At 43.2% G+C, this 24,403-nt stretch overlaps 4 protein-coding genes and 1 non-coding gene across 6 annotated transcripts; 3 read left to right on the top strand and 2 right to left on the bottom strand.

The window, feature by feature from the left end:
- Window positions 1-1,663: 1,663 nt before the first annotated feature.
- LOC104419048 lies at window positions 1,664-5,348 on the top strand (the record flags this gene model as incomplete). The annotated part of the gene is made up of 5 exons (XM_010030563.3): window positions 1,664-2,144; window positions 3,203-3,336; window positions 4,270-4,417; window positions 4,511-4,617; window positions 4,978-5,348. Coding segments are annotated over 5 exons (912 nt in total), but the record flags the coding sequence as incomplete, so codon positions are not given.
- Window positions 5,349-9,200: 3,852 nt separating this feature from the next.
- On the bottom strand, window positions 9,201-11,481 carry LOC104419057 (homeobox-leucine zipper protein HAT5). Its single transcript, XM_010030575.3, has 3 exons — window positions 10,922-11,481; window positions 10,077-10,471; window positions 9,201-9,895 (listed from the first exon to the last, which is right to left on the bottom strand). Exons 1-3 carry the CDS (start codon window positions 11,037-11,039, stop codon window positions 9,458-9,460), a joined length of 951 nt encoding a protein of 316 aa, XP_010028877.2. The 5' UTR covers window positions 11,040-11,481; the 3' UTR covers window positions 9,201-9,457.
- A 6,178-nt stretch (window positions 11,482-17,659) lies between these two features.
- LOC104419063 (protein NRT1/ PTR FAMILY 4.6) lies at window positions 17,660-21,125 on the top strand. 2 transcript variants are annotated; one of them, XM_010030589.3, is made up of 5 exons: window positions 17,660-17,803; window positions 17,934-18,036; window positions 18,269-18,486; window positions 19,391-19,831; window positions 19,921-21,125. In XM_010030589.3, the coding sequence occupies exons 1-5, from the start codon at window positions 17,786-17,788 to the stop codon at window positions 20,872-20,874; spliced, it is 1,734 nt and encodes a 577-aa protein (XP_010028891.2). In that variant the 5' UTR covers window positions 17,660-17,785; the 3' UTR covers window positions 20,875-21,125. The 2 variants fall into 2 exon arrangements, with proteins under 2 accessions (XP_010028891.2, XP_039162100.1); XM_039306166.1 differs by having other exon boundaries at window positions 17,785-17,803; window positions 18,240-18,486.
- Window positions 21,126-21,604: 479 nt separating this feature from the next.
- On the top strand, window positions 21,605-21,677 carry TRNAA-AGC. Its single transcript has one exon. It is a non-coding gene; the product is annotated as a tRNA-Ala (tRNA).
- A 1,712-nt stretch (window positions 21,678-23,389) lies between these two features.
- Window positions 23,390-24,403, bottom strand: LOC104419072 (hypothetical protein). Its single transcript, XM_010030600.3, is given in 3 exon segments — window positions 23,390-23,536; window positions 23,539-23,908; window positions 24,022-24,403. Coding segments are annotated over 3 exon segments (807 nt in total). The 5' UTR covers window positions 24,388-24,403; the 3' UTR covers window positions 23,390-23,465.

Genomic DNA, 24,403 nt, shown 5'->3' on the forward strand with positions numbered 1-24,403 from the left:
ATACTGCATTTATTTACTTTAGCGTCACAAAAATTTACAGGATACTTAAATGCCAAATCAGAAAAAAAAAAAATGATTACTTAAATGTTTGCGATGATAAATTATAACCAAAAATCCTACGTGGCTTTTTTAATAAAAGGTTATTTATACATGGTTTTTATAATAACAATAAAATAAAATAAAAACAAGTCCAACGTGGACATTGACTGGTCTCTCTCTGTTTTCGCCGTAAGGCGAGGTCTCGAAGTGAAAAATGTACTAACTTCTGTGGGTAGCCTTAGGAAATGGCTCTCCCACCATAAGAGCCCATCTTGGCCCAATTAGGCCTGCCTAGCCCAACTTTCGGCATGGGCTTGAGTTGAGTATACACCTCAAGCCCAATAATCGAATCTTCGGTCCAAAAATTCTTGTAAAGCTCAGGATATGCTCATCGAAATTGACTCATTGATCGCCTCTATAGCTATCCTCGGTGACCACAGGTCTCTTTGCGGTGGCCATTCTCGACACTAAAATTGAGATTCCTCGTGAGTCCACTTCGTTTGTTGGTGAGTCAATCAATGGTTTCTTTTTTTTTTCCCTTAGATTAGCTGAGAATGACCAACCATGAGGGACGCTAGGGCATATTTGACAAATTACCAAATTATAACAATTTCTTTTTTTATTTTTTTTTGTTTACAGGATTAGATTTGGAACAAAAATTCATTTGGTAAATAATTTGAATTAATTTGAATTAATAAGTAAAAAAAAATTATTTTATTCCCTAGATCAATTCCGGAATCAAGCAACCAAAATTTCATTTTTTTTAAATTTTCTTTTCTTATTTTCTTCTTCTTCTTTTTTCCTTCTGTCTTCTTCTTTCATTGTCGTTGCCATCAACCACTACCGTCAGTCACCGAGGACCGATTGCACAAGGTCCAATGAGTTCGCCTCACCAGTGGCTAGGAGAGCCTCTCCCAAGCCTCCTCCGGTCATTGGTGAGCCTCGCTTGGCCTAGTGAGGCTCAACCTCGCCTAGATCTAGCGAGGCCAAGCTCGCCTAGCTAAGCAAGGCTCGACATTGCCCAAATTTGGTGAGGCCGCCCAATTGTTGAGGGGCTTGACCTCGCCGGGCCGCCGTAAGGTCAACATCGCCGAGCCAAAGTGAGGCCAACGTTCCTCGCCAAATCTCACTTGATTGAGCCTCACCTAGCTGTTAGTGAGGTCGCTAACTCTTGTCTAAGCGGTCACCGATCATCTCAAGGCCAGCAACTAGTCAAAGGTTGACAAATAAGAGAAAGAAAAGAATAAAATAATAAAATTATAAAATTATTTTAAAAAATTAAAAGAAAATTGTTCAGATTAAAAATTTTGAAGGCATTGTTTAGAAATTGTTTCGAATAAAATAAAAAAGAATAATTTCAGATTAAAAATTATGTTTTAAAATAAAATAATTATCAAATGCATCTTAAATAACCTATCGCGCACATGGTGATCTTTCGCATCTTCGAAAAGACAAACGAACATCATCTTAGGGGTCGTATTAGAAAACAAGACTCCGCATGACACTTGATGGCAGTTGGTTTGTCCCTCCTCGCAATGATCAAAAGGTCCAAGGAAAGGAAACGAGTGGAGGGCAGTTTGTCTAATCCTTGCATGAATAAATAAACGTCCTCTCGTCCGGATGACCTTTCGACCCCTCCGAAAGCCGCCCCTTCTCGTTGCCAACGCAGCAGAGTCTCGTTCTCGCCCTCTCTCTCTCCGATGCACGCATTAAGTTTGAGCTTCAGCGACAGGGCTGGAGCAGGGAAGAGAGGGAAGGAGGAAATGGGCATGCAGCTGAAGGTCAACTGCGATTACCTACTGCGGCCGCAATCGAACCTCGCGGGTCGCCCGTTCCTGACACGTTCGGGCCCATCGTCATTTCGCCATTGCGAAGTTCTCCGCAATTCAATGCTCGTGACTGGGCGGAGAGAGCTGTCGGTCTTGGTTTGGATGGACCGGCTGTCGGCGGCGGAGTGGGGAGTAGAAGGCGGAGAAAGAGGAGCGGGTGGTCTGACGTTGTGGTGGTAGCGTCGGGCAATGCGGCGGCGCCGTCCTGGGATAGCTGGAAGCCCAGCGAGGCTTCCTCGGCGCCGTCTCTCAGCGACATCGCTTGGCCTGCCGCAGGTTAGCATCATCACCCGCCTCCGTCCGCTTTATTATAATAATTTATCCTTTGCGAAATTCCCATTTGTAGGGGGGGAACAAAGCAATATTCTTGACATTTCTTTTGTCGAGTTTCCGTTACGTCAGTTAACTTTTCACTAACTTACCATATGGACTTTTCTGATTGATAATGTACTATGAAATGTCCATGAAAGTTTTGCCCGGGCCTAGTCTGGGTACTGCTCTTCCTGTTCATTGATGGGGGATTGTTTGATTTAGTAAAACAAGTGTCAACACTAATGTCTTGGATAGAAGGAATCAACATTCTGCATTATCGCTGAGCTTGCACGTAATTTAAGGAATTTCTGCTCGCGAGTGAAGGATCGCAATTGTTGTCTGTTCATGCTGTCTTCAGGGGATGCAGTAGAAATGTTCCTTCCATCAGTTTCATTCTTCATAGAGATTTCGAGATTGTAGGAAATTGAAATTTGTTGTTGTTGCCTGTGAGAAGACAGAGAAGAAGTTTGTTGTTCATGCTGCGGTGTGGCTACTAATATCGCTTGGTCCCTTCAAATGGTTGTGAGCTGGAAAAAAGTCTCATGAACCTTCTTGAAAGTCAAAACTACTGGTTGTACTTGGAGTTCTTGTCAATGGTCCTGGTTCATTCTCTCTTTGTTGTGTTTTTTTTTTTTTCATGAGAAATCTCCCCAGTGGATTGTAATATAAGTCTCTGTCATTTGTTCATGCTTACTGTTGTGCGTACAGATGAACAATCTCCCGAATTTGACAATTCATGAAGTAGATTAGATGAAAATCAAAATTACAGATTGACTTAAAATTCTGGAGGATTTGTGTTTTTGATTGTTCATTAATTGTTGTCCATTCTACATTGCTAAGTTGCCTTAACAGTTCAGGACATTTCAGTCTTTTAAATAAGTTTATGCAAGACCGAACTCAAATTACTCCTCATTTCTGCTGGAGCCCAATTTAGTGCTAATATGATGACTATATGTGCAGTAATCTGTTATGTGACATTAAATAATGTAAGTTCTAATTTTCAAATCTTGTTGGCATGATAGGGGCATTTGCTGCTATGGCTATATTTGGAAAGATGGACCAAATTTTAGCACCAAAGGGGTTTTCGATGACAATTGCTCCTCTAGGTGCCGTTTGTGCAGTCCTCTTCACTGCTCCCTCCTCCCCTGCTGCTCGGGTACTCCATAACCCTTCTTTCTTTTCTTTTAGTTTGTTTGCAAGCGTGTATGTTCTGGAAAACCTTAGCGGCATGTAATGCTAATGCAAAAAGAGAGTGATTTTTAATATCTAAGATACAAAATCTACATTAGAATGATTGGAGTTGCAGTTTGCCCACCTTAGTTGAATCCAGAAAATGACTATGATACACTGCAGAGATATTCATCATCCTGTGGGGATTAGCTGCCAACTTTATGTCTTAAATTTCGTGACAGTTTGTGTTTACAATTTCTAGATTTTGAATACAAAAAGGGCAGCATTCATGATTTAGAAAATACCAAGTCTTTACTGCAAATATGATAGGTAACTTTATCTTCTTGTATCTGAATACGGCAAAATCTCATGGTGCCCAGCAAAAGGGGAAAAAAAACCACAAATCACTCGGATTATGATCTCAACTTCTGGGATAGATCCCTGTATATTTTAAAACGCACGTTGTTTTCCAGATTGATACCTAATGTGGCGTGTTGTCATCTGTCTCTTGATCATTTACTGTGCCAGAGAAAAACTTCAAGCTGCAAATACATATCTAGCATAGCATTGTTCTCATTGCGGTGGAAACCACAGAAGATGACTTCGTTTGGTCCTCTCTCCTGTGGTTTAGTATCTTTCAGTTTCACTTCTTGAGGATCGCCTAATTTACACCATTTCTTTGTTGACTCCCACGGTGCGTTGGGTGATACGTTCCCTGGGTTCTTCCTGCCAGTCGGAAAACAATTGAGCCTCAAGGAACCAACAGATATCAACATTATTGTCATTATACATGTCAAGAAGAACTTGCATGTAGCAGTACCTTCTTTTTCTCTCAGAAAGATTGGTGTGGTTACAGTGGCTACAGGGCATGATTTTCTTGCATTTGGTCAAGGACTCATTCATCTCCTCTTCAATGCAGAAGTATAACATGTTCATGGCTCAGATAGGATGTGCAGTCATTGGTGTGCTTGCATTTTCAATGTTTGGGCCAGGTTGGCTTGCTAGGAGCACGGCTCTAGCTGCATCTATTGCTTTCATGATCTATACCCGCGCAACACATCCGCCGGGTAACCACCTATTCGTGCCCTCATGATTTCTCATCTCAAGGTAGTTCACGTAACGCATTCGAAAGATAAATCATTCATGTGAACTGAATGCAGCTGCAAGCTTGCCGATACTGTTCATCGATGCTGCCAAGTTGCACCACTTGAATTTTTGGTATGCCATCTTCCCAGGTGCTGCTGGTTGCATTGTGCTCTGCCTGATCGTAAGTTCCTTTCCTTCTCAAGCGCAAATGTCTTCAGAACATTCAAGCCGCTTCTTTTGACTGCATTCATTTTGGCATTTTTAATCCGTCTGTGTTTTTTAACTTCAGAGGAGCTTTAGATTGCATGTTGCCTGCTCTAACAGATGATCTTTCACTAAGAGTCCAAGTACATGATAGGCATGAGTGACGAGTATCTGCTTAACCAGAACAGACAGATTTTAAATGGATATGTAGAACACCGCACCTCGGAGAAATGGCTACGCACGCCATGCATCTTTAGATTTTAAGGAGATATTCACATGACCATTATGGACTGGCGACCAACCTCTCTTTTTCCCCTTTCTTATCAATTTTCTGCAGCAAGAGATGGTATCTTTCTTGAAGGAGAACGTGAAATTCTGATCTGTACATGGAAGACAAATTGTTAACTTTGCGGAGCTAGACATCCACGGAAAGGAAGACCAGGAAATTTGTACAGAAGCCTGCAGCCGAGAGAGAAGGGCGCCCCCCGGCCCTGGCTCCGGCTCCGGCCCCGAGGCTCGTTCAGTCAGCAACGCAAGGGAAGTTGGTGTATTGCATTGTTTGTACAGATTATAGATGATGGGGTAGAGAATGTTGTTAGGCAAATGACCTCCTCTTCTGGCTCAATCTATAAGTTTCTGATTAATGCAAATCGGTGGAATGAGCGTGTGAAAACCCTGTGGAATGAAGGTGCAATTATTAGTTAATAATCTAACAGTCCATTCACGTTTAGTCAGGTTTTTTTGCAAGTACTAAACATGGAACTATGTAATTGGGGATATAGATAGGGGCTTGGAAAAATTTAAATCACTCTCACATAGTGTCGTAGTATATAAAACAATTAGCAATGATCTTGCAAAATTTCACATGATATCATAACATGAGATCCTAAGTTCACGAGGAATTGTGTGGGATTCCTATCAATTATTTAAAAAGTTTAAACTATTAGATTGGCATGTAAATTATTATTTAATATTCTAATACTCTCCATTGTGCTTGATTTGATCTTTTTGTCTAGTGTTAAGAGTAGATGGCCGTTATGGTTTGCGCTTTACTATATTATAGCTAAAGGAACGAGTTCGAATCTTCGGTTGTTAGCGTCTTTAGTGGGGATCTCTAGTTGCGGGTTCCTAGGCCAGCTCCCCTCCAGTTATAGTCAGTGGTTGCCATTGGGCCTATCGGGCCCTCGGAGGCTATGAGCACTCGTAAAGTTGTGCGAGGCCGGATCCTAGATACCAAATATATATAATTTGAAATATATATAAGAGCTTGAAAATTTTAAATTCAGGACCTAATGAACCGTTACCATATTGAGACTTATTCTTTGAATAATTGGTCGATGCACCACAAAATCTCACAATCTGAACTTAATTTCATGTCATGAGGTAAGCCATTTGATCATAGGGAGGTCACCGTCTTCATATCCTCACAAAATCTCACAATCCGAGCTTAATGTCATGTCATGAGGCAAGCCCCTAGATCATTCTGAGGTCATCGTTTTTCTTTCGCACTAGGAGAATAAGCAAAATTGGAAATCGCCTCCTTTCACATTAGGAAAACAAGCAAAATGATGATGAAAACGAAGTGAAATCGGTTTTGACATCTCCCGCACTTCACCACGGCCTCGGCCCGTTGACTTGGACCCTCGTGACTCACGTGAGGGGAAAAATGCTTCCTATCTTTTCGCGGATCTGATGAAAAAGAAGAAGTTCAGTACTGCTTTTATTGTTGTTAATTCATTTTTTTTTGTGGTAAAAAAATGGGGGCGTAATCTGCGGAATCGTAGTCCCACGGATTTTGTCGAAAGTCCTATGTTGCAAACGTCAGCTCGGGATCGGGCACGTGCCCCGGTGGGCCCCGCCCACTGAAAGCCACGGGACTGACTGACCGTGCGCTGACGTCAGCTCCCCGGTGGGTGGGGACCGCTTCCGGACAGGGACGCCTTGCTGTCGCCGTCGCGATCGGCGCGTTGTTTAGTGGCGGGACCCGCCGCTGCGCCACCCCCATACCCTCTCGTCCCTTCCACGAACTTGTCCTTTTTTTCTTCTCTTTCCTGGAAAAAAAAACAATTTCCCTTTTTTTTTTCCTTGTCGTTTCTTCCTTTAATCCTTTTAAATTAAAAAAAAAAAAGTCCCAAAAAATCTCAAATTATACTCGCCAGAATATATTTATCATAAACTTTTCGACATTAATATAAACTATACCCATTATAACATGTTTATCTAAACCTTTTCTTATAACATAAAAAATCATAAGTTTGTAGGTATGTGATACATTTATCATTTATCAATATTTTGTTATGTTATTTTTTTAAAATGACATTTTTATTTGACTTAAATCATGTAGACATCATATTTATGCTTTTTTTTTTCTAATGTTCATATAGGCAAATTTTTAACACTTCCTATTGATAGATCTTCGATCGAATATAAATCTATCGCACAGATATAAGTTTAGGGTTTTTTATGTTACAAAAAAAATTACGATAAATATATTATAATGGGCATAATTTAGATTTTTGATAATTTTTGAAAATTCAAAAAATGTTGAATTTTGTGTCTATTTGTTTTGCCCAAACACCTAGAATAAGGTGCTAAAAAACAATGACTTAACTTCAATTCCGCAAGTTAACTCATACAAAGGTGTAGACTTTTTGCGCGGAGCAGGAGTTTCGATTCGACAAGAAGGTGATTTCTTTTCTTCCTTTTGAGCTTCCCAGAAGGTGACTTTGTACGGCGACGATGACGTGGGGAAACATTAAAAAAAAGAATTAAAGACGAAAAGATGAAGCTGAAAAGGTGGTGGGTTTGACTATGACTCGAGCGCCAATGGATCCAAACACAACACGCCACGTTTCACTCCTTGTCCACGTCAGGTAGGCCCCACCCCCTCCTCCGACAGTGACATTGGCTTGGAGTTTCTGGCCTTGGGAATCTCTTGCGGACCAAGTCTACGTACGTGCGAACCGGACGGTCTCTCCCATAAAAAAAAAAAAAAAAAGGAAAATCGGACATTCTCCGCCGTCGATCAAATTAACATCATGTACGGCTCACATCATCTAACAGTCGAGACGATTTAATTATCCATATGCTGAGTTCAGATAAGATTTTTTTTTCGCATTTCCTATCATGAGGTTAGCTTAGGAAAGACGGACTCCCTCTCATTATTTTAATTTCTTTTTTGATCCCATATGGTACCTCCTTGATGAAATCTTATTATAAACGTGACCTCCAGATAGTCGGTAGGTAATCCGAGGAAAAGGACACGACACTTGGCGCTGCGCGAATGGCCGGCGGTGGGATGCCGTGTGGTAAAGTCACACAAGAGTTTAGAGTTTCCAGGAGATTGAGCTCCAGCACACATGATATTCCAAAATCAGAAGCTTCCCAATCCTCCATTTCCATTCTTTTGACTTTTTTTTTTTATCCTTTTTGATACGTTGACTCCTAGCCAAACTACCAAGGGGGAAAATTTATCAACTAGTACACGTAAAATAAATTTACCACCAACTAATTAGTTGACCCTAAATTGATATATTTATAATAAATTTATTCTTCCATTAGTTTTCATTAAATTAGATTAATAACCACAAATTTGTATACATGTGATAAATAGATGATAAAATCCAAAACTAATATATCTATTAACTATTACGTGTCACTCAAACGGTAAAATTTAATAAAGACTAACGGAAAATAAATTTATTATAGCTATACCAATTAGGTGTTTAAAATGAATTTTGAATAAATATGTTACATGTGTACTAATTTGGGGTTTTTATGGCATTAATCCTATACAATTTTTCTGTAAAAATGATGGATTGTGTTGTTTACAAAAATGAACCAAAGAAAATTATTTTTAGTGTTTGATGAAACTCTATAGACATATATTGTTGTGGATAATGAAAATATTTTTTATTAACTAATTATTTCAAGCAATTTTTTTGTAGAAATTATGTTTTAAATCATTCATTTTTTTTTTTTTATGAAAGAGATGGAGTCTTGGTCGCGGTCGCAGCGAGGTACAAGTTTGGCTTTCTAAAGGTGCATCATTATGTGCAAGAATCAACGACATTGTTGACCAAGCAAAACATTGGCAGCCTCTTTTCCCCAACTTCAATTCCATGATGTCTTCATGACAAAACTTCGCTTCTTCCTGTCTATTCATCAGAAATTGGATGGACAAAGCTATTATACCAGTAAAGTCAACTCTTCTTCTACAGAAAAGTTCCCTGGACAGTGCTTGCCACTAAGGCAGGATCAAAATCCGCAAAGTGTTGTCGGCTCAGGAGAACTTGAGAAACATCTGCAGATTTGCTTATTGAAAGAACCATTGGCTGAGACTGAGGAGCTTCATCACATCATGCTGACAAGCTGATCAAAGAAGCTCTTTCCTTTTCTAAGGCTCATTAAGAATGTGGGTCACCCGGGTTCATCGAGTTCAGTACCCCCCACCACCAAATCGACCATCCGGGCTATGGTTTTCGAGTTATTTTACGAGCATTAAGGTCTCTCTAGCTCCAGTATGAATTTACAGATCACAGTAAAAACTCCATTTCGATCTAGCAAAGAGGTAACATGCTCGAGATCGTATTGATAAACAAGGTTTCTTTATTTAGTTTACATAGAAAACAGACGATCCCATTGAAGGACAAAACCTAAAGAAAAGGAAATCAACACAGGTTCCAACTTCCTTGAGAAAGCTCACTACAGCATTTGGACAGATGCTAGCTATTGATGGAGCTTATTGCATACTTATAGCGTATCCCCTCATATATGATACAAGAAAACAAGGGGAGTGAACGGCATCAAAGACGCCTTCAGTATGACCAAGGCCAAAAGGCAGGATCCTCAGCATGGAATCCAAAGTTACACGAATTTGGAGGCAGGATGGCGTAGTCAGAGTTTTCAAGCTTTGGGTAATTGCGAGTGGACAAAAGGCTCTTGCTCAAATTATCTTCTTCATCTTGAGATAGGTCTGAATGGTCAGGTTCGAAAGCATAGGAAGAATCACCGGGCTCTAAGAGCGAAGAGTGGGCAGCGTCAGTGTAATGCGGACTTTCAGAATCGAACATGCCGCTCTTGACCGAGCAAATATCCTCTGGCCGGCATGTAGGAATGGGGACTCTGGACACTTCGTCCTCAGAAACAGAATCAGCAATGGGGTTCTGGAATAGCCCTTGAGATGATTTGCTGGACGACTCGGAACTCTCCTTCTCATTTCCCTTGTGAAGTAGCTTGTCCGTGAGGTTAAGAACCTGGTAAAAGCATTCGTCAGTTCATCAAATTTTCCAGCGCATAAAATACACTATCAGTACATTCTCCAGCAAGCATGAAAATATGACCCCTGAAAGATCAACTTTGAACTGATCATATAGCTATAACCACGTTTTTCAGGGATTTTGAATGAAAGTTGTTTTTAACTATCAAGATCCAGACCTCGGCTTTCAGATCATTCCGCTCCTTGATGAGAGTGTCGTAGTCTGACTTCAGGGTGTTAAAAGAAGCTTGCAAAGTTTCATAATCCTTCTCTAGCTGCTTCGTCTTCCACCGTGCACGACGATTCTGAAACCATATCGCTACCTGTCGTGGCTGCAATCCGAGGTCTTTTGCCAACTGGATTTTGCGATCTGGCTCGAGCTTGTTCTCTACTTCAAAACTCTTTTCAAGAAACTGTACCTGCTCAACAGTCAGGCGCCTCTTCTTTTCAGGCTGATGGAAGTAATCCTCCAGGTCGTCTTCCCCGTTTTCATCAGGGTCGATTGACCGGAAAAACGGTCTGTTCAATCTGTTTCCCCTGTGAGCATCTTCGAAGCTCACCATGGCTCTTGAACCTACATCACCATACCATGCCAATAAGGGAGTGTCCTGTAATGACCACGGACCTCTAGGAACCACATGGTCCTAATTACAACTCATTCCGAAAATAAAAGAGACCATTCTTCCCAAGAAGCTGTCCATGCTGAAGAACAATTCGTGGGTTAATAGAGTAATTCTTGAATATATACTGGCGGATCAGTCAGTTGCATCTGCACAGTTTTACACTAACCTATACGTTCTATTTCACCAAATGATTGTCCACCATATGAACTCATCATATTACAAAAATGACAGCCGAAGATGGGGAATTCTACTTGGCCAAAAGAAAATCAAGGAATCCAGCAAACAAAAATCCATCCATCCACTACATGAGATGAACTCAACCTCCACAGACAGAGTTTATATTAAGGTATACAAATTCCTCATAATAGAGAGAGAGAGAGAGAGAGAGAGAGAGAGAGTACCCAGAAAAGGAGAAGACCCAGAAAGGAAAAAGGCATCAGAAGGAGGAGGAGGAGGGACCCTTTGGTTCTGAAGCAGAGTCGTGATAGCCGAAGCCGAAGCCGAAGCACCGCCCGCCATCAGCAGAGGTCGCGAACAAAAAAAGAGAAAAAAGGGTGGGTGATCTTGGTCAAAGTCTCTTCACTCAGGCTACTTCCATGACAGCGGTTTCTTCAGACGATCAAACTGTCTCGTCTTCCCTCCGCGTCTCTGTCGAGGTGAAGAACCTAAGGCTTGTGGCGAAAGAAGCTGGTGATGATGATCTCTGTGATGTGAGAAGTGTGGGAACACCGGCTGCAAACACCCATCACGCAGGGGGCCACAGAGGGAAACAGGGGATTTGAACAATCTCAGGTTGGAGAGGTGGGGAGAGAGCTTTGGGGTGTGGGTTCTGAAAGGGTGTTTGGGGATCTCAAAGGGAGATGAATCTTTCAGTGCAGGGTGGTGGGAGAAGAGCAGAGGAAGCTCCTCTCTTCTCTCTCTCTTTTACAGGAAGAAGAAGAAAGACTCTTTCTTTCTTGAACCTTGATGGGGGGTTAATATAGTTTCTCTCATTTTCTTATTCTCCTGACAGTGGACAGGGAGGTCACGTGTTTACCATGGTGCCCCTGTTTAATCTCTGTCCAAAAAGCTACCAACATAAAAAACTTACAAGCATATATTTATGTATTTCTTTTATTTATGCGAAGGATAAATTACAGAACGCCAGAAAACCATATCAGAATGCAATGTTTCCATTCATATATAGTCCTATCAACCACTTCTCAATACTTAGGTTTAAGAGATTCCCCTAGAACATTAGTTTTTTCCCATAGTCCTATCAACCACTCCGGGATTTAGGTTCAAAAGATTCCGCTAGATCATAAGTTCTTTTCCATAGTCCTATCAACCACTTCTTTACAAACTCTTTTTAATAGTTCAAAACAAGATAAGTGAGAGTTTTTAATTAACGAATCAAGAATTCGCATGTTCATTAGATTTCATTATATTACCGATGAGTTCTCAACCCAACATTCCATGTTTCGTAGTACTCTTTCATGACTCGTCCTATATAAATAATAATACCTAACATATACAAATTTCAATAAAAGGATCTCTCAAATTCATAAGAGAAATTTAGAAAATCAATTCACGTTATCCTATCGGAATAAAGCACTACATATCTAGGGGAAAAAGAAAGAAGACAATACCCAATTGTGAGTGAATCACATTTTTACTAAGATGGGCAAAACCCACTTTCCCCATATAGTCAATGCAAAATCAAATCAACTCTCGTGGTCTGTGGGTGAAATTAAGGAAAGTGGGGGGACACGAGGGGCCTCTGTGCAAGCCACTCAACTCGACCCCAGCAAGGGCAAATGGGTAAAATTTGATGAACAACAGGGAAGGGTAGACGCAGATGTAGATGACAACGGGGCTAAGGGAAGAAGACAAGACCCACCCCGCAAAAAAAATCAAAAAAATAATAATAATAATAAAAAAGTGAAAATGAAAAGGGAATCTTGTCCAATCAGTCGCTACTCAAGAGGGAACGGGTGGCAAGGCTTCCCCATAATATAAAACCCCGATTTCATTTCTTAAAAATTTCCTAAAACTTGTACAAAAAATTAATATTCTTTTGGGTATTTTAGTAGCTTAGATTATATATAGGGTTTAGAGAGAGCGAGTCGGGGGTCGACAGGTGACTCACCGCCGTTTGACCTGGCGATTCCGCTGCCCAGCCCCCCAACTCAGCGGGCCCCACCGCCGGGCCACGTCATCGTGTCCCCGGGGCCCCACCGCGTCGCTCTCGCTCTCGCTCGCTCTTGCCAGGATCCTTCGCGGGCGGGCGGGGGAAAGCGACGCGAGACGACTCGATCCGGATTTTGATACGCGAGTTTTGGCCCTTTTTATCAAGCGGAGAACGAGGCCACGGACCTGTAGGCTGTGGCGGGCGGGCGGGCGGGCGGGGACCACCACCCGCGAAAGTTTTAAGTTTTAAGTTTCCAGCTTCGATCTCCGCGCCTGCTTATCGCCGTCCGTCTACTCCCCGCCACTCGATTGCTTCCGCGATATTGATTCCTAATTCCGTGGTTGGGAACAACGCGCGGCGTGAAATTCGGACGTGCATATCGAAACCGGTATGGTCCCGGGTTTCAGGATGGGCAGTATTCGTCGCTTCAAAAATGTGCACGGTAGGTTATCCGACGGGTGGGACTTAGATTTCAAGTTTCAATGAAACCTAGAACTTGAATCTGAAAAAATCTTCTCGTTTCTCTTGTTTTATGTCTTGATACGATCATGCGGTATTCTATAGCATACAATGATAAGTGTGTAATCCAAACTTGTGAGTTTACATTTGCGATTATAACCTAAAATTTTTACTTTGTTAACATTTTAGAATTTTTATATGTATAAATATGAGTTGCAATTAATGAATTGTCCCAAATGATGGTCAGTAGAGATGATATTCACTATAATCATTTAATTAAGAGTACAAATAAAACATGTATAGATCTTAGAATTCACTTATTACTGTAGATCCTGGGATTCCTGATATGCAGTATGTTAAGCTTTAAAAATTAAACCCTATTCCAATAGATACGTTTCAAATGAAACTTAAACGGAATATAATCACTGTATTCCAGAATTGTTTTCATTTTGAAAGCATCGGGATAAATGTGTGAATCGTATCAAAGAAGTCTGACATCAAATAATTGATATAGAACGAAGCAATTAATTTATTCTATTTGATATATTCGACCTTGAGCTCCTGGGCTCCCAACAATCATAGATGCACATTGCGTCTCCATCGGCAGATATGTCATGCTTTATATATCTTCGAATTCAAGGATCTCCCAATCACAAAACACTTTCTGGGTCAAAAGTGGCGTCTGCAAGCAAGAAGAAGGATGCTGAAAAAGACGGCTTGGAGGGTGGCTTGTTTTTGTGCTCGAGTGTTTCCAAGAAGCACAAGGCTAAGGAGATTCGCAAAAAGCTACCACGACATTCAAACTTAATAAATCGGATCGATCGCACGGTCCAACGATATCCAAAAAAAAAAAAAACTCATGTAGCGACTCATCTGAAGACGATAACTCGGATTTCGATTGAATTTATCCATGTCTAACATGCAGGATACGGCACGCCTGATTCAAGCTCGACGACATCTTGGTCACGTGAACTTTTTGGAGGGATGTGATGAATAGAATATGGTCGATTGTGTAAGCGCGACGATCGCGGTCGCTTTCGGATGTGACCTATGAACGAATGAAACTGTTCTTATCCCTAACGTTGTCCTCACAACGACGATCTAGAAAGCCCAATATGAAGGCCCACAGAAGGCCCAAATTCTTGTCCAGGAGGCCCAATAGGAAAATCCTAGGTTGCCACGAAACTGTGCAAGTGGCGTCTTCAATGTTCCGATTCCCACATTCTCTTTCCCAAGTTCTAAATGAAATATGACCTAAACACGACCCATTTGGGCGACACGAGCGAGACGTGAGCTGAAACATGAATTACGGAGAAAGAATCCGAATATGGCACTAGCCCGACTAATCAAGATGCTTTAGATTGATACGATCTACAAGCATGAATATGACATGCTGATAGGATTGCCGGTGACACGAAGACCAGAACCAAGCCTGGCTCAATATCCTTCATGCACGTTTTGGAAATTTTTTTTTTTTTTTTGGCCATCCTCTAAGTATCTCCATTTATGTTTAAGGGGTCTAGGGTTACTCTCGAAATTAGATCACATTGGTTGTCTGTGACCTTGAATAATTACACATGTATTGTAGGTCCAAGAATAAATCGAACTCATCGCGACATCATAGCTATGTTAGTTTTACTTAGAAGCAATGCAAACATATCTCAATCTCTCACATCCTCGTTTAGATTCCACATCTTTTAGCATGTCACATATTTTCAAATCTTGAGCATGAGTGAAGATACTAAACCCCACAAATTGGAATAACTTTCAGGTGATTCCAAAGCATGACATCCCCATCCACTGAAGGATTCACCAAGGGTGAGCACTGCTCCAATTCTAACCTTGAAATCGGCCAATTCTAAGTGATTCCCGATTCCTTATATTTGGAACTAGTGATAATCGATCTAGTTCTCGATTCCACCATTTGAATTACATAGACTGACCCAATAATTTTTTTTTTTTTACAATTCTTATTATAACAAAACACATCCCATTACAATTCTTATTATCGCAATGCCCGAGGGGCACTCCCACTTGCAATTACGACATAAGATGCAACAAAAACTACGTTCATTTCCTTGCAAGTTGCATAGAATAGAAAGAAAGAAATCACTGCTAGTTCCTAGATCAATTTGACTTGACGAGTCAGTCTGGTTCCAAGATTAAGTGGGCCGGTTCCTAGTTTCACAAATAAGGAACCGGCCCTATCGGTTTGGTTTCAGATCGTAGGGTGGGAATCAACCCACCCTAGAATAATCATCACTAAGACTTACCCCACATGTCAAATTCAGTGGAATTCGTTCATTTCCCTCCAAAATGGTAGCCTCGCGCGGGTGGTAATTACTAATTAGAGCAAGGTGATCCGACACCACTTAAAAATCCCTCCTTTATAGCCACTGACACGATAATCAAATCGAGCTCAAGAACAAGAACATATCAGGTGGCTAATCTCTATCAATCAAAGCCAGAATCCGTCTTTCAGTCCCTATCTCCGATGAAGACCGATCGAGGCCGACTATTGAGGACAGAACAAACATGTGAGACCAATCCTTTCCGGCCACAGAAGTCGGCAGATCTGTCGATGCGACAACCGGTCGAGCCTGGACCCCAGCTCTTAGTTTTCTCGTGTGATTCCAATAGGCTTTCCATGGCGTGGTCCCCATGCCTGTGCTGCTCAGTAGACGAAGAAGGAAAGCCCACCACAAGACGTTTGAGACTCCATAAGGGATCATTAAACCAGGCGGTGCGCTCTGCCCCACCACACCATGGCCGGACCCATGTTGCTGTACTGTACCTGCTTATCTTATCGACGTTGAACTGAATGGTGGGTTCGACCTTTTCACTGTCCTCAATGGGAGTTCTCTCTCGAGACTTCGATCCAACTTCTGTTCTTGTTAGGTTCGAAGTTCTCGAGTGCGTTTGTGAAATTTGGACCCAAGAAACTTAAACGCGTCGATCGTCAATTGAGGGAGATATCCAATTAGAGGGTGAGATGTGTACTAAGCAATGGGAAGTGTGATCATGCAGATTGAGCAGCATCAACAGTCAGGCATACGGAATTGTTACCATGTCAAATGGCTATTTGAGCATTCCTTTATCTTTTCTTCCACTAGCCTAAAGTACACTTGAAGCTGCATCTGTCTAAGCGAGAGTGCGACAGCAACAGGTTCCTAAGCAGCCAATCAAATTGGATTCATCTAAACAGAATTGCCGGCAACCCCACAACACCCGAGACTCAACCCCACCATTTTGATTGGGAAGGTTCTAATTCCATCCTCAGCAAATCAATGACGGAGACAAGCCTGAGGCCGCTGACCCTTCCTGCAATATCACTTACAAAGCAAGACAAAGGTAAGTTCTTTCCCTACATTCTTCTTGGGTAGCCATATCGATCTATTTACTGTTTTGTATTGTAGTTTTGACAGATTCAGATGAAGCACAAGAGAGAAGAACTAACCCGATTTTCAATGCACACGAGTAAATGGGAGGCCGCATAAGACCTGTCTCTTTCGGCTCACAGCCAATCAATTTGGGAGTGCAATGAGATAATCCAGCACCGAGTTTCCTCCAATAAAATTGCATCCACACGTTTCGAGAATCAGGAAAAGCAGGGAACTACAGGTAACCTGAAAGGGAAATTAAAGTACAAGTCAGGAATCCACCATAAAAAGAACAGGCCACTAGATAGATGAATCTAGCAGCAAGAAGAAGCATCTCCATGGAAAGCTCGGTAAGAGTACCGGAACAGACAAACAAAATGAGCTCGGACAGACTAATAACATGGATCTGGAAACCTAAAGATTTGAAGGCAGTGGTACCAATAGACACTATAGAAGTAAGGGCAATTTTTAGAGCAGATCCTTGTGGCCTTCAAAAATTGAGTCTGAGGAATGAGGACTCTGCCCTGTCGTGGAAGGCACGAGAATAGTGCAGATGATAGACGGTTGATATCTGATGATACTTGGTCGGTAAGCTTTGGAGTCTTTTTGAGTGGCTCAACCATGCAGTCGCTCAAACATGCATTGGTTCGAGAACTACTGGAGAGGAGGTGCATGTGAACGTGATGCGGGAGTGGGGGACCCTGAAACAGCCATAAATTAGCACTATCGTCAAAAACATCACCCTGACTCGCACCCATCATCAAGCAACTTGCTCATGTAATGGACTTCTCAACCTAAAAATCCATTTTGTTTTGATGCTTGCACAAATTGTCAATGCATCATCAACCACCAATTAACTGTAGATCGAAACTTATGAATCAAACTTAAAGATCAAAACATCTTTTGACTTTGAAGTCGAGGTATCGGATAGACAATATTACATAACTGGTATGCGCCACCAAACAGGCAACACCTTTTAAACTTCAGCAACGAATATGCTAGCAGGCACAAAGTACAGATACAATCCTTTAGCAAGAAAGAAGAACAAAGAATTTGATCGTGAGAGCATTTGTTCCTGAAATATTTTCTCTTCTATCTTAAAAGCAAAACAAATCAGAGGCCGCGCGAATAATAAGGTGTCGTTTTCTAAGGGTCTAGATCTTTCATATCAGGTTTCACCACCATATTCAAGGTCTATAAATACGAGCCCAACCGTCAGTGCTCAAATTATAGAAAGTACTCCTCCACAGAAATCAATGAAAGGAGGAGAAACGGTGTGTCACCATTCGTTTCCTGTTCCCTCCCTCCATCCAAAGTCTTCAAGTTCCCAACATAATTCATTTCTTGGCTACTTCTTTTACATGTTGTCATAATATACGTACTAAACACTTCTTCAACTATCAGGGCAATATGGAACTGAATGAATTGGAAGGTTATGTAGATTGGAGGAACAGACCGGCACTCAAAGATCGTCATGGAGGCATGTTGGCTGCCTTCTTTGTCTTGGGTAAGCGGTCAACTAATTATCAAGAGCTCATTTTCCAGGATTCTTTCAAGCACTTACTGTTAAAGTTTCTAGTTTCTACTGATATTTCAAGGCTTGCAGAAATGACCAGAAAACCTCCTCCCCCCACCCCCAAAAAAAAGAAGAAAACCCAGAAAAAGGGGAATAAAAATATTATCTCATCATGTTTATCAAGAATATAACAGGACTTGTTTTGTTTATTTGAGGAATATAGTTGTGGAGGTGCTGGAGAATTTAGCATTCCTGGCTAATGCAAGCAACCTTGTGGTCTACCTGACAAAATTTATGCATTATTCGCCATCCAACTCTGCCAATATTGTCACTACTTTCATGGGAACAACTTTTCTTCTCGCTCTCCTTGGTGGCTTTCTAGCAGATGCTCACATAACAACCTACAGAATATATCTGATGAGCGCTGCAATAGAGTTCACGGTAAGCTTCTAGCAAAACTTCTCATGCGTCTCTTTTTCCACTAATGGATTACACCAGTCTCTTCAGATAACCTCTTATAGCACTCTTTTGTGGTTGATGAACCCCAACAAGATGTAAGGTGATAATCAATCCCCATCAACTATCTTCACCAAGGTTTGAGAGAAACCATCTATTAGAATTCATCAGAATGTAAGTAGTCCTAAAATTCCCGTCGAGACGCACCAGATGAGGACTGACATCATCTGATGGGAAGAACATGCAAACACTCAATGCTGGTCCTGAGCCAAAAGAATCCGCCATGTTTCAGAAGCCCAATGGTGTTGGAAATGTTGTACTACTTAACTATATCTCTGCTAATATCAACTGGATGTCCATGTCTTTATGAACATAACATTCAACGAGAAAACAAAGGAGAGAAGCTCAACTGTGATACAAAACTGCATACAAAGATGAAGAACGTCATTAATCTCCATCAATATGTCCTGAATAATGTTTCTTAGCAACATTTGGAAGGCACTTCTCTTTCATCATCATTGTAAAAACCCAGAAGGATTGGGAAATGGTAAAATGACCATTTCCTTTGGCCATAGTGCCATAGAGTATGAGAAAGCAACTAAAAAGAAGAATCTACGTTCATCTATATACTCAAGGCACAGGAAAGTGATTTATAGACTCCAACTAAGGGGTTCCTATGGCAATTTTAGAATCCTAAGTTGCTACGTTCTTATAGTGGCCAAAAGAAGAATCTACTTTCATCTTTGTGCTCCGTAGCCTTACTTTGAAACTCTACTGCTGCAGGACCTCTGACTAGTTTAATGTTATCCAATGTTTTATTAATTATCAACGTCCAAAAAAAAGTTTATTGTTGTCACCATCAAAATCTCACCAGTGTTGAATATCACAGGGGTTGCTAGTTCTCATGATTCAAGCTCGCATTCCTTCGTTAAGACCACTGAGTTGTGATTCATCTGGCGCCCATTCTCCGTGTCAAGAACTTGGTGGTGCGAAAGTAGTGATGTTATTTGCAGGCCTCTATCTGGTGGCTTTAGGAGTTGGTGGGATAAAAGGCTCACTACCTCCACATGGGGCGGAGCAATTTGATGAGAACACTCCAGAAGGCAGGAAGCAGAGATCAAGCTTTTTCAACTATTACATTTTCAGCCTCTCTTGCGGGGCTTTGCTTGCTGTCACGTTTGTGGTTTGGATTGAAGATAACGTAGGTTGGCAGTGGGGCTTTGGGATATCGGCTGCAACGATTCTGATCTCCATCCCAATCTTCCTCCTTGGTTCTTCTACCTATCGCGTCAAAACACCCACCAGAAGCCCCATCACAATCATGTTCAAGGTAGTAATACATCTTTAAAACGGTAAAACTTACGGCTACAAGCCGCCCATAGAGAATGACAAACAATCTTTTTTCCTGGTGTCCAATAGGTGCTGGTGGCATCGATCTTTAACACTTGCAAATCCAGGAAACCAACAAATGCTGTGGTGAGCATGGCAACAAGCCCATCTGATAGAGAGCCAGAGGATGTAGAAGCTGAAGGAAAGGAGCCAAGTCAGACCCTGACAGTACATCTCGGATTCCTAAACAGAGCGGCAATGAAGAATCCCAGCTACCCAATGCTGCAATGCACCGTCAGGGAAGTGGAAAGGGTCAAGACAGTGATAAAGATTCTCCCCATCTTCATGTCGACTATAATTTTGAACAGCTGCCTCGCACAACTCTCGACCTTTTCGGTCCAACAAGCAGCCACCATGAATACCAAGCTAGGCTCCCTGAGAGTCCCGCCGGCTTCCCTCCCCATCTTCCCAGTCCTCTTCATAATGATACTAGCGCCAGTCTACAACCACCTAGTCATACCGTTGGCAAGGAAAATCAATAAAACCGAAATGGGCATCACTTATCTTCAGCGAATTGGGACAGGGCTAGTTCTGTCCATTGTGGCAATGGCAGTGGCAGCTTTGGTTGAAGTCAAGAGGAAGAAAGTTGCCGCAGAATCCGGGAAAATAGATTCCGCCGGACCACTACCGATCACATTCTTGTGGATAGCACTGCAATACTTGTTCCTTGGATCGGCCGATCTTTTCACGCTGGCAGGCATGCTGGAGTTCTTCTTCACAGAAACCCCACGAAGCATGCGGTCCTTGGCCACAGCGCTCTCCTGGACATCATTAGCCATGGGCTACTACCTCAGCTCGGCACTCATTTCCATAGTCAACAAAATCACCGGCATGTTATCTCCGACGCCTTGGATGTCCGGCAGCAACTTGAATCACTACCACCTGGAGGGGTTCTATTGGCTGCTATGCATGCTAACCGGAATCAATTTCTTGCATTACCTCTTTTGGGCTACTCGCTACAGCTACAGCTCCAGATCGACATAAGATACTGATGGGAATAGATGCCGGCATTAGACTAGTAACATTGTGATCTACGTGCCAAGTAATTTTTCCTTCCTCGAAAGCATCATGTCTAGCTTTCTTGGAGAGAAAAGTCTCGGCTCGCCTTGCAGAGTCGACTAAATCTATAGATCAGTACCAGAAATAGTGAGTTGTCGCCATTATCCTCTCTCAGGGATGTTGTACCTCATTCCTTATTTATATTTGCTGGAATCAATAAATGCAGTTGCATGAGATCTCCTGCTTCATCGCTAGAGGAAATTCGAAACCCGTCACTACAATTGGTTCTAATGCTCATTGACAAACCGCAACGCAGTAACTAGCTATAAAGAAAAGTTACATGTTCTAGCAATCCAATCACTCGATACCCGTGAACGAAATCCTCCATGAATCCGATCGATAGCTCCAATCCATGCGAGAGACTGTACACAAACATGTTCAGTGTCGAATACACACTTTACACTACTGATCGCTGGGGGAAAGAAAAAAAAACACGCTCGCGCCCACACACGATACAGCTTAGCATTCTACTCGAAATTACATACTTGTCTCTCGCATCAGGCCTTTTAGCTTCGATTCTCGATGGTCATCGTGCTCTTGCGATCAGCTCGCGCATGTTCTACAGGTTACAAAGATGGCGGTAGTTTCTGACTTGGGGAATTCCAAATTCAATGTACGGATTTAATAGATTCTTATCTTTCAACTTGCATATCTCGGGGATGTAGCTCAGATGGTAGAGCGCTCGCTTAGCATGCGAGAGGTACGGGGATCGATACCCCGCATCTCCACCTACGACCAATATTTTCTCTTTTGTGTCTCTCTTTCGTTTTGCTTTCCTCGACTGTCGCTCCGTCTTCCTCGTACTAAACTAAATTCGCCCCATGTTCGATCTTCCCCATCAATGGTTTTCATCTTCACTGAAATCCCGGTGATCTTTTTCATTTCTTTTTACAGCGGCCCGACTTCTTGAGTAAGGGGGTTTCTTAACTATCTCTTGCTCGGAGGTTCTTCATAACTACAAGCTGCTGATGCGGAAGCATGGATTGATGTTCTTCGCTCCTTTCGTTGGCGTCGGCAGCATCCTTTCTACCCATCTTTGAGTGGGTTTCCAGTTTCTTTTGTTTTTGTAGCCTCTTTGTTCTCTGTATCAGGGTAGGCTAGCTGGTGCTCCGTGGCAGCTGTTTAGGCCTTCTTTTCTTTTGCTGTTGCTTGTTTCTGCTTTATTTTACCTTTGCCCCTTTCCACTCACTTTAGGTGCGTTTGGAAAGATTTGTGTTTGGGAAAATGTAAAGCCTTTGAGTTGGTATTTTCCAAAATGCAAATTGTGTTTGATAAAATTTATTCTAAAAGTTCATTGTGAAATATCTTTGAGGAAACTAGTATTTGGGAAAATTATATTTGCCAAGCCTTTTGTTATTCAAAAAAAAAAAAAAAAGAGTTGACGAGGAGCAAGCGGTCCAACGAAGGGTGGGCAGTTTGATGCAAGCCATTCGACAAAGATAGGTGGTCTAGTGAGGGTTGCGTGACCCTCTGCCGAGTGGTGTGGCGATTGCAGGATCCAGATTGCGCGGCCTCAGTGGAGGTTGCAACGCGTCGGGCAATCCTCCAGCGAGGGTCGCAGCGACTGAATCTGAAGTCGCGACCCATCTGGTTGCAGATGACCTTCGACCACCTCCGCAACGAGGTTGTGGGTCCCCGAGGTTGCGACGACGCTCGTGGCGACCTAGGCGAGTGAGGTGGAGCAGGTTGCGTGCTACGACCCAGATGACCTCCGCGAACTAGATCTGGGTCGTGAAGAGGTCTTAGCCTTAGGTTGCCTAAGGTCACGACGAGTGTGACCGTCGCAACCTAGAACCCAAATCTGTGTTGTGGCGAGGTGGCGGAGGTTGTGCGCCACAACCCAAGCGACCTCCGCCACCTCCGCGACCTAGGCACGTGACCTTCGCCACCTCGCCGTGACCCAAATCTGGACCGCGCGATTGGTCAGCAACGATTGCTAGGGTGTCACGACCACGCCGGCCTCTCTTGCCCATCGCCGACCCATCACAACGCCTCGCCAACCTCTCTGATGAAGAAGAAGATGAACGGTGCCCAGCCATTCCCAAAATGCTGAAAGCCCACTTGGGCTTTCAGCCTTTAGAATGCCAACATTCCTTCAAGGTGAGTATTATTGGGTGTTTCCAAACACCTAATATTTGGGCAAATGGGCTTTGAATTCCCAAAGAGCTTTGCAAAGGGTTCCCCAATGCAGCCTTTGACTCTTTTCTCTATGAGTGCAAGTTTCTGGGACCTAACTTTTGCTGTATAGACTTTCCGATTGGAAGTCAATATATTCTTACCTTATACCTTTTACCAAAAAAAAAAAATGATGAAGAGATGCGCGTTCGAATGTTACGCCAGTTCAAAGCGCAAGCGCACCCTCTTTCGCAGCTCGTTCGAATTTTGCGGGTCGCAGTTAAACGGAGAAGAGAACGACAAGACGTGTTCAGCTAGTCATGCATTGATCGAGAGAGAAAGAGGAAAATCTTTTAGATTTATCATCATTCTACAACGCTAACTAACGCTAAGGAATGAATTCAATCGGCCTCTTGCAATCCGCCGATCACGACGGACCCCACGATCAGCCCCGCCGCCCCCACCAGGAGCCCCCGGCCACCACCGCCTGCACCGCCACGAGCCCCACCGAGTCGTCCGGGATCAGCACCACCGCCGCGAGGGCCGCCACCAGGATGGGCAGCGAGGCGGAGGCCAGCGCCGAGGGGGAGGCCGCGGCGGCCCGCTCCAGCAGGCTGAGCAGCCCCAGCTCCTCCGCCTTGGAGAACACCCCGAGCTTCTCGATGGAGGAGAGGGTGAGCCCCAGGTCCTCGGCCTTGGACAGCAGGCCCGCCTTCTCGACGTTGCTCAGGACCTTGCGCTTCTCGAGCTTCTTGAACACGTCCACGTCCACCTCCTCGCTCCCTTCGAAGAAGATCCCCGGCCCGTACCAGTCCTTCTTCCAGCCCTCGTCGTACTTGTTCACCTGCCCATCACAGAGAACATCAATGGCGTCGCTTCGTCCACCTCATCAGCGCAAAAATCCCAAGCTCTCACGAGTACAGACCTCAAACGGAGCAACGAGGATGCGAGAAGTACCTTCTTCTTGGGAGCCATGGCGACAATGGTCAGGGCCTTTCTGGCGGGGGAGGTGGCGGCGGCGGAGCGGCGGGAGAAGGAGGAGAGAGGGCTGCGGCGCCTGAGCCCGGAGAGGGAAGCGGCCGGCGACGGAGTAGCGACGGCCATCGGCGGTGGTTCAGCGATCGCCTGCGAGTTCTGGAGAGAGAGAGAAAGAAACAGAGAGCTTGCGCTTCTTGGTGGAGATGGGGTGGGGGAGAGCGCGAGCGAATCGGATGGTGATGCGATGTGCCACGTCGGACAGTGGTTGGAGGCCGCGCGCAGCCAGAGATTTTCCGTCTCCTTTCCCCCCCATAATCTCATTCGGGCGCCGTCCGTCGCTCCCATTGGTCACTCATTTATC

This window comes from Eucalyptus grandis, chromosome 2, assembly GCF_016545825.1.
Source record: "Eucalyptus grandis isolate ANBG69807.140 chromosome 2, ASM1654582v1, whole genome shotgun sequence".
NCBI classification, from domain to species: Eukaryota; Viridiplantae; Streptophyta; class Magnoliopsida; order Myrtales; family Myrtaceae; genus Eucalyptus; species Eucalyptus grandis.

Bases quoted from the DNA above. Each gene is read 5' to 3' on its own strand.
- LOC104419057 (XM_010030575.3), bottom strand. From the start codon at position 11,039: ATGGCGGGCGGTGCTTCGGCTTCGGCTTCGGCTATCACGACTCTGCTT. The intron at 10,472-10,921 runs GTACTCTCTCTC...ATGGTGATGTAG, and splicing joins TGGGTCTTCTCCTTTTCTGG to GTTCAAGAGCCATGGTGAGC. The intron at 9,896-10,076 runs GTCTGGATCTTG...TGCTTTTACCAG, and splicing joins GGAATGATCTGAAAGCCGAG to GTTCTTAACCTCACGGACAA.
- LOC104419063 (XM_010030589.3), top strand. The intron at 18,037-18,268 runs GTAAGCGGTCAA...TGAGGAATATAG, and splicing joins GGCTGCCTTCTTTGTCTTGG to TTGTGGAGGTGCTGGAGAAT. The intron at 19,832-19,920 runs GTAGTAATACAT...GGTGTCCAATAG, and splicing joins CCATCACAATCATGTTCAAG to GTGCTGGTGGCATCGATCTT.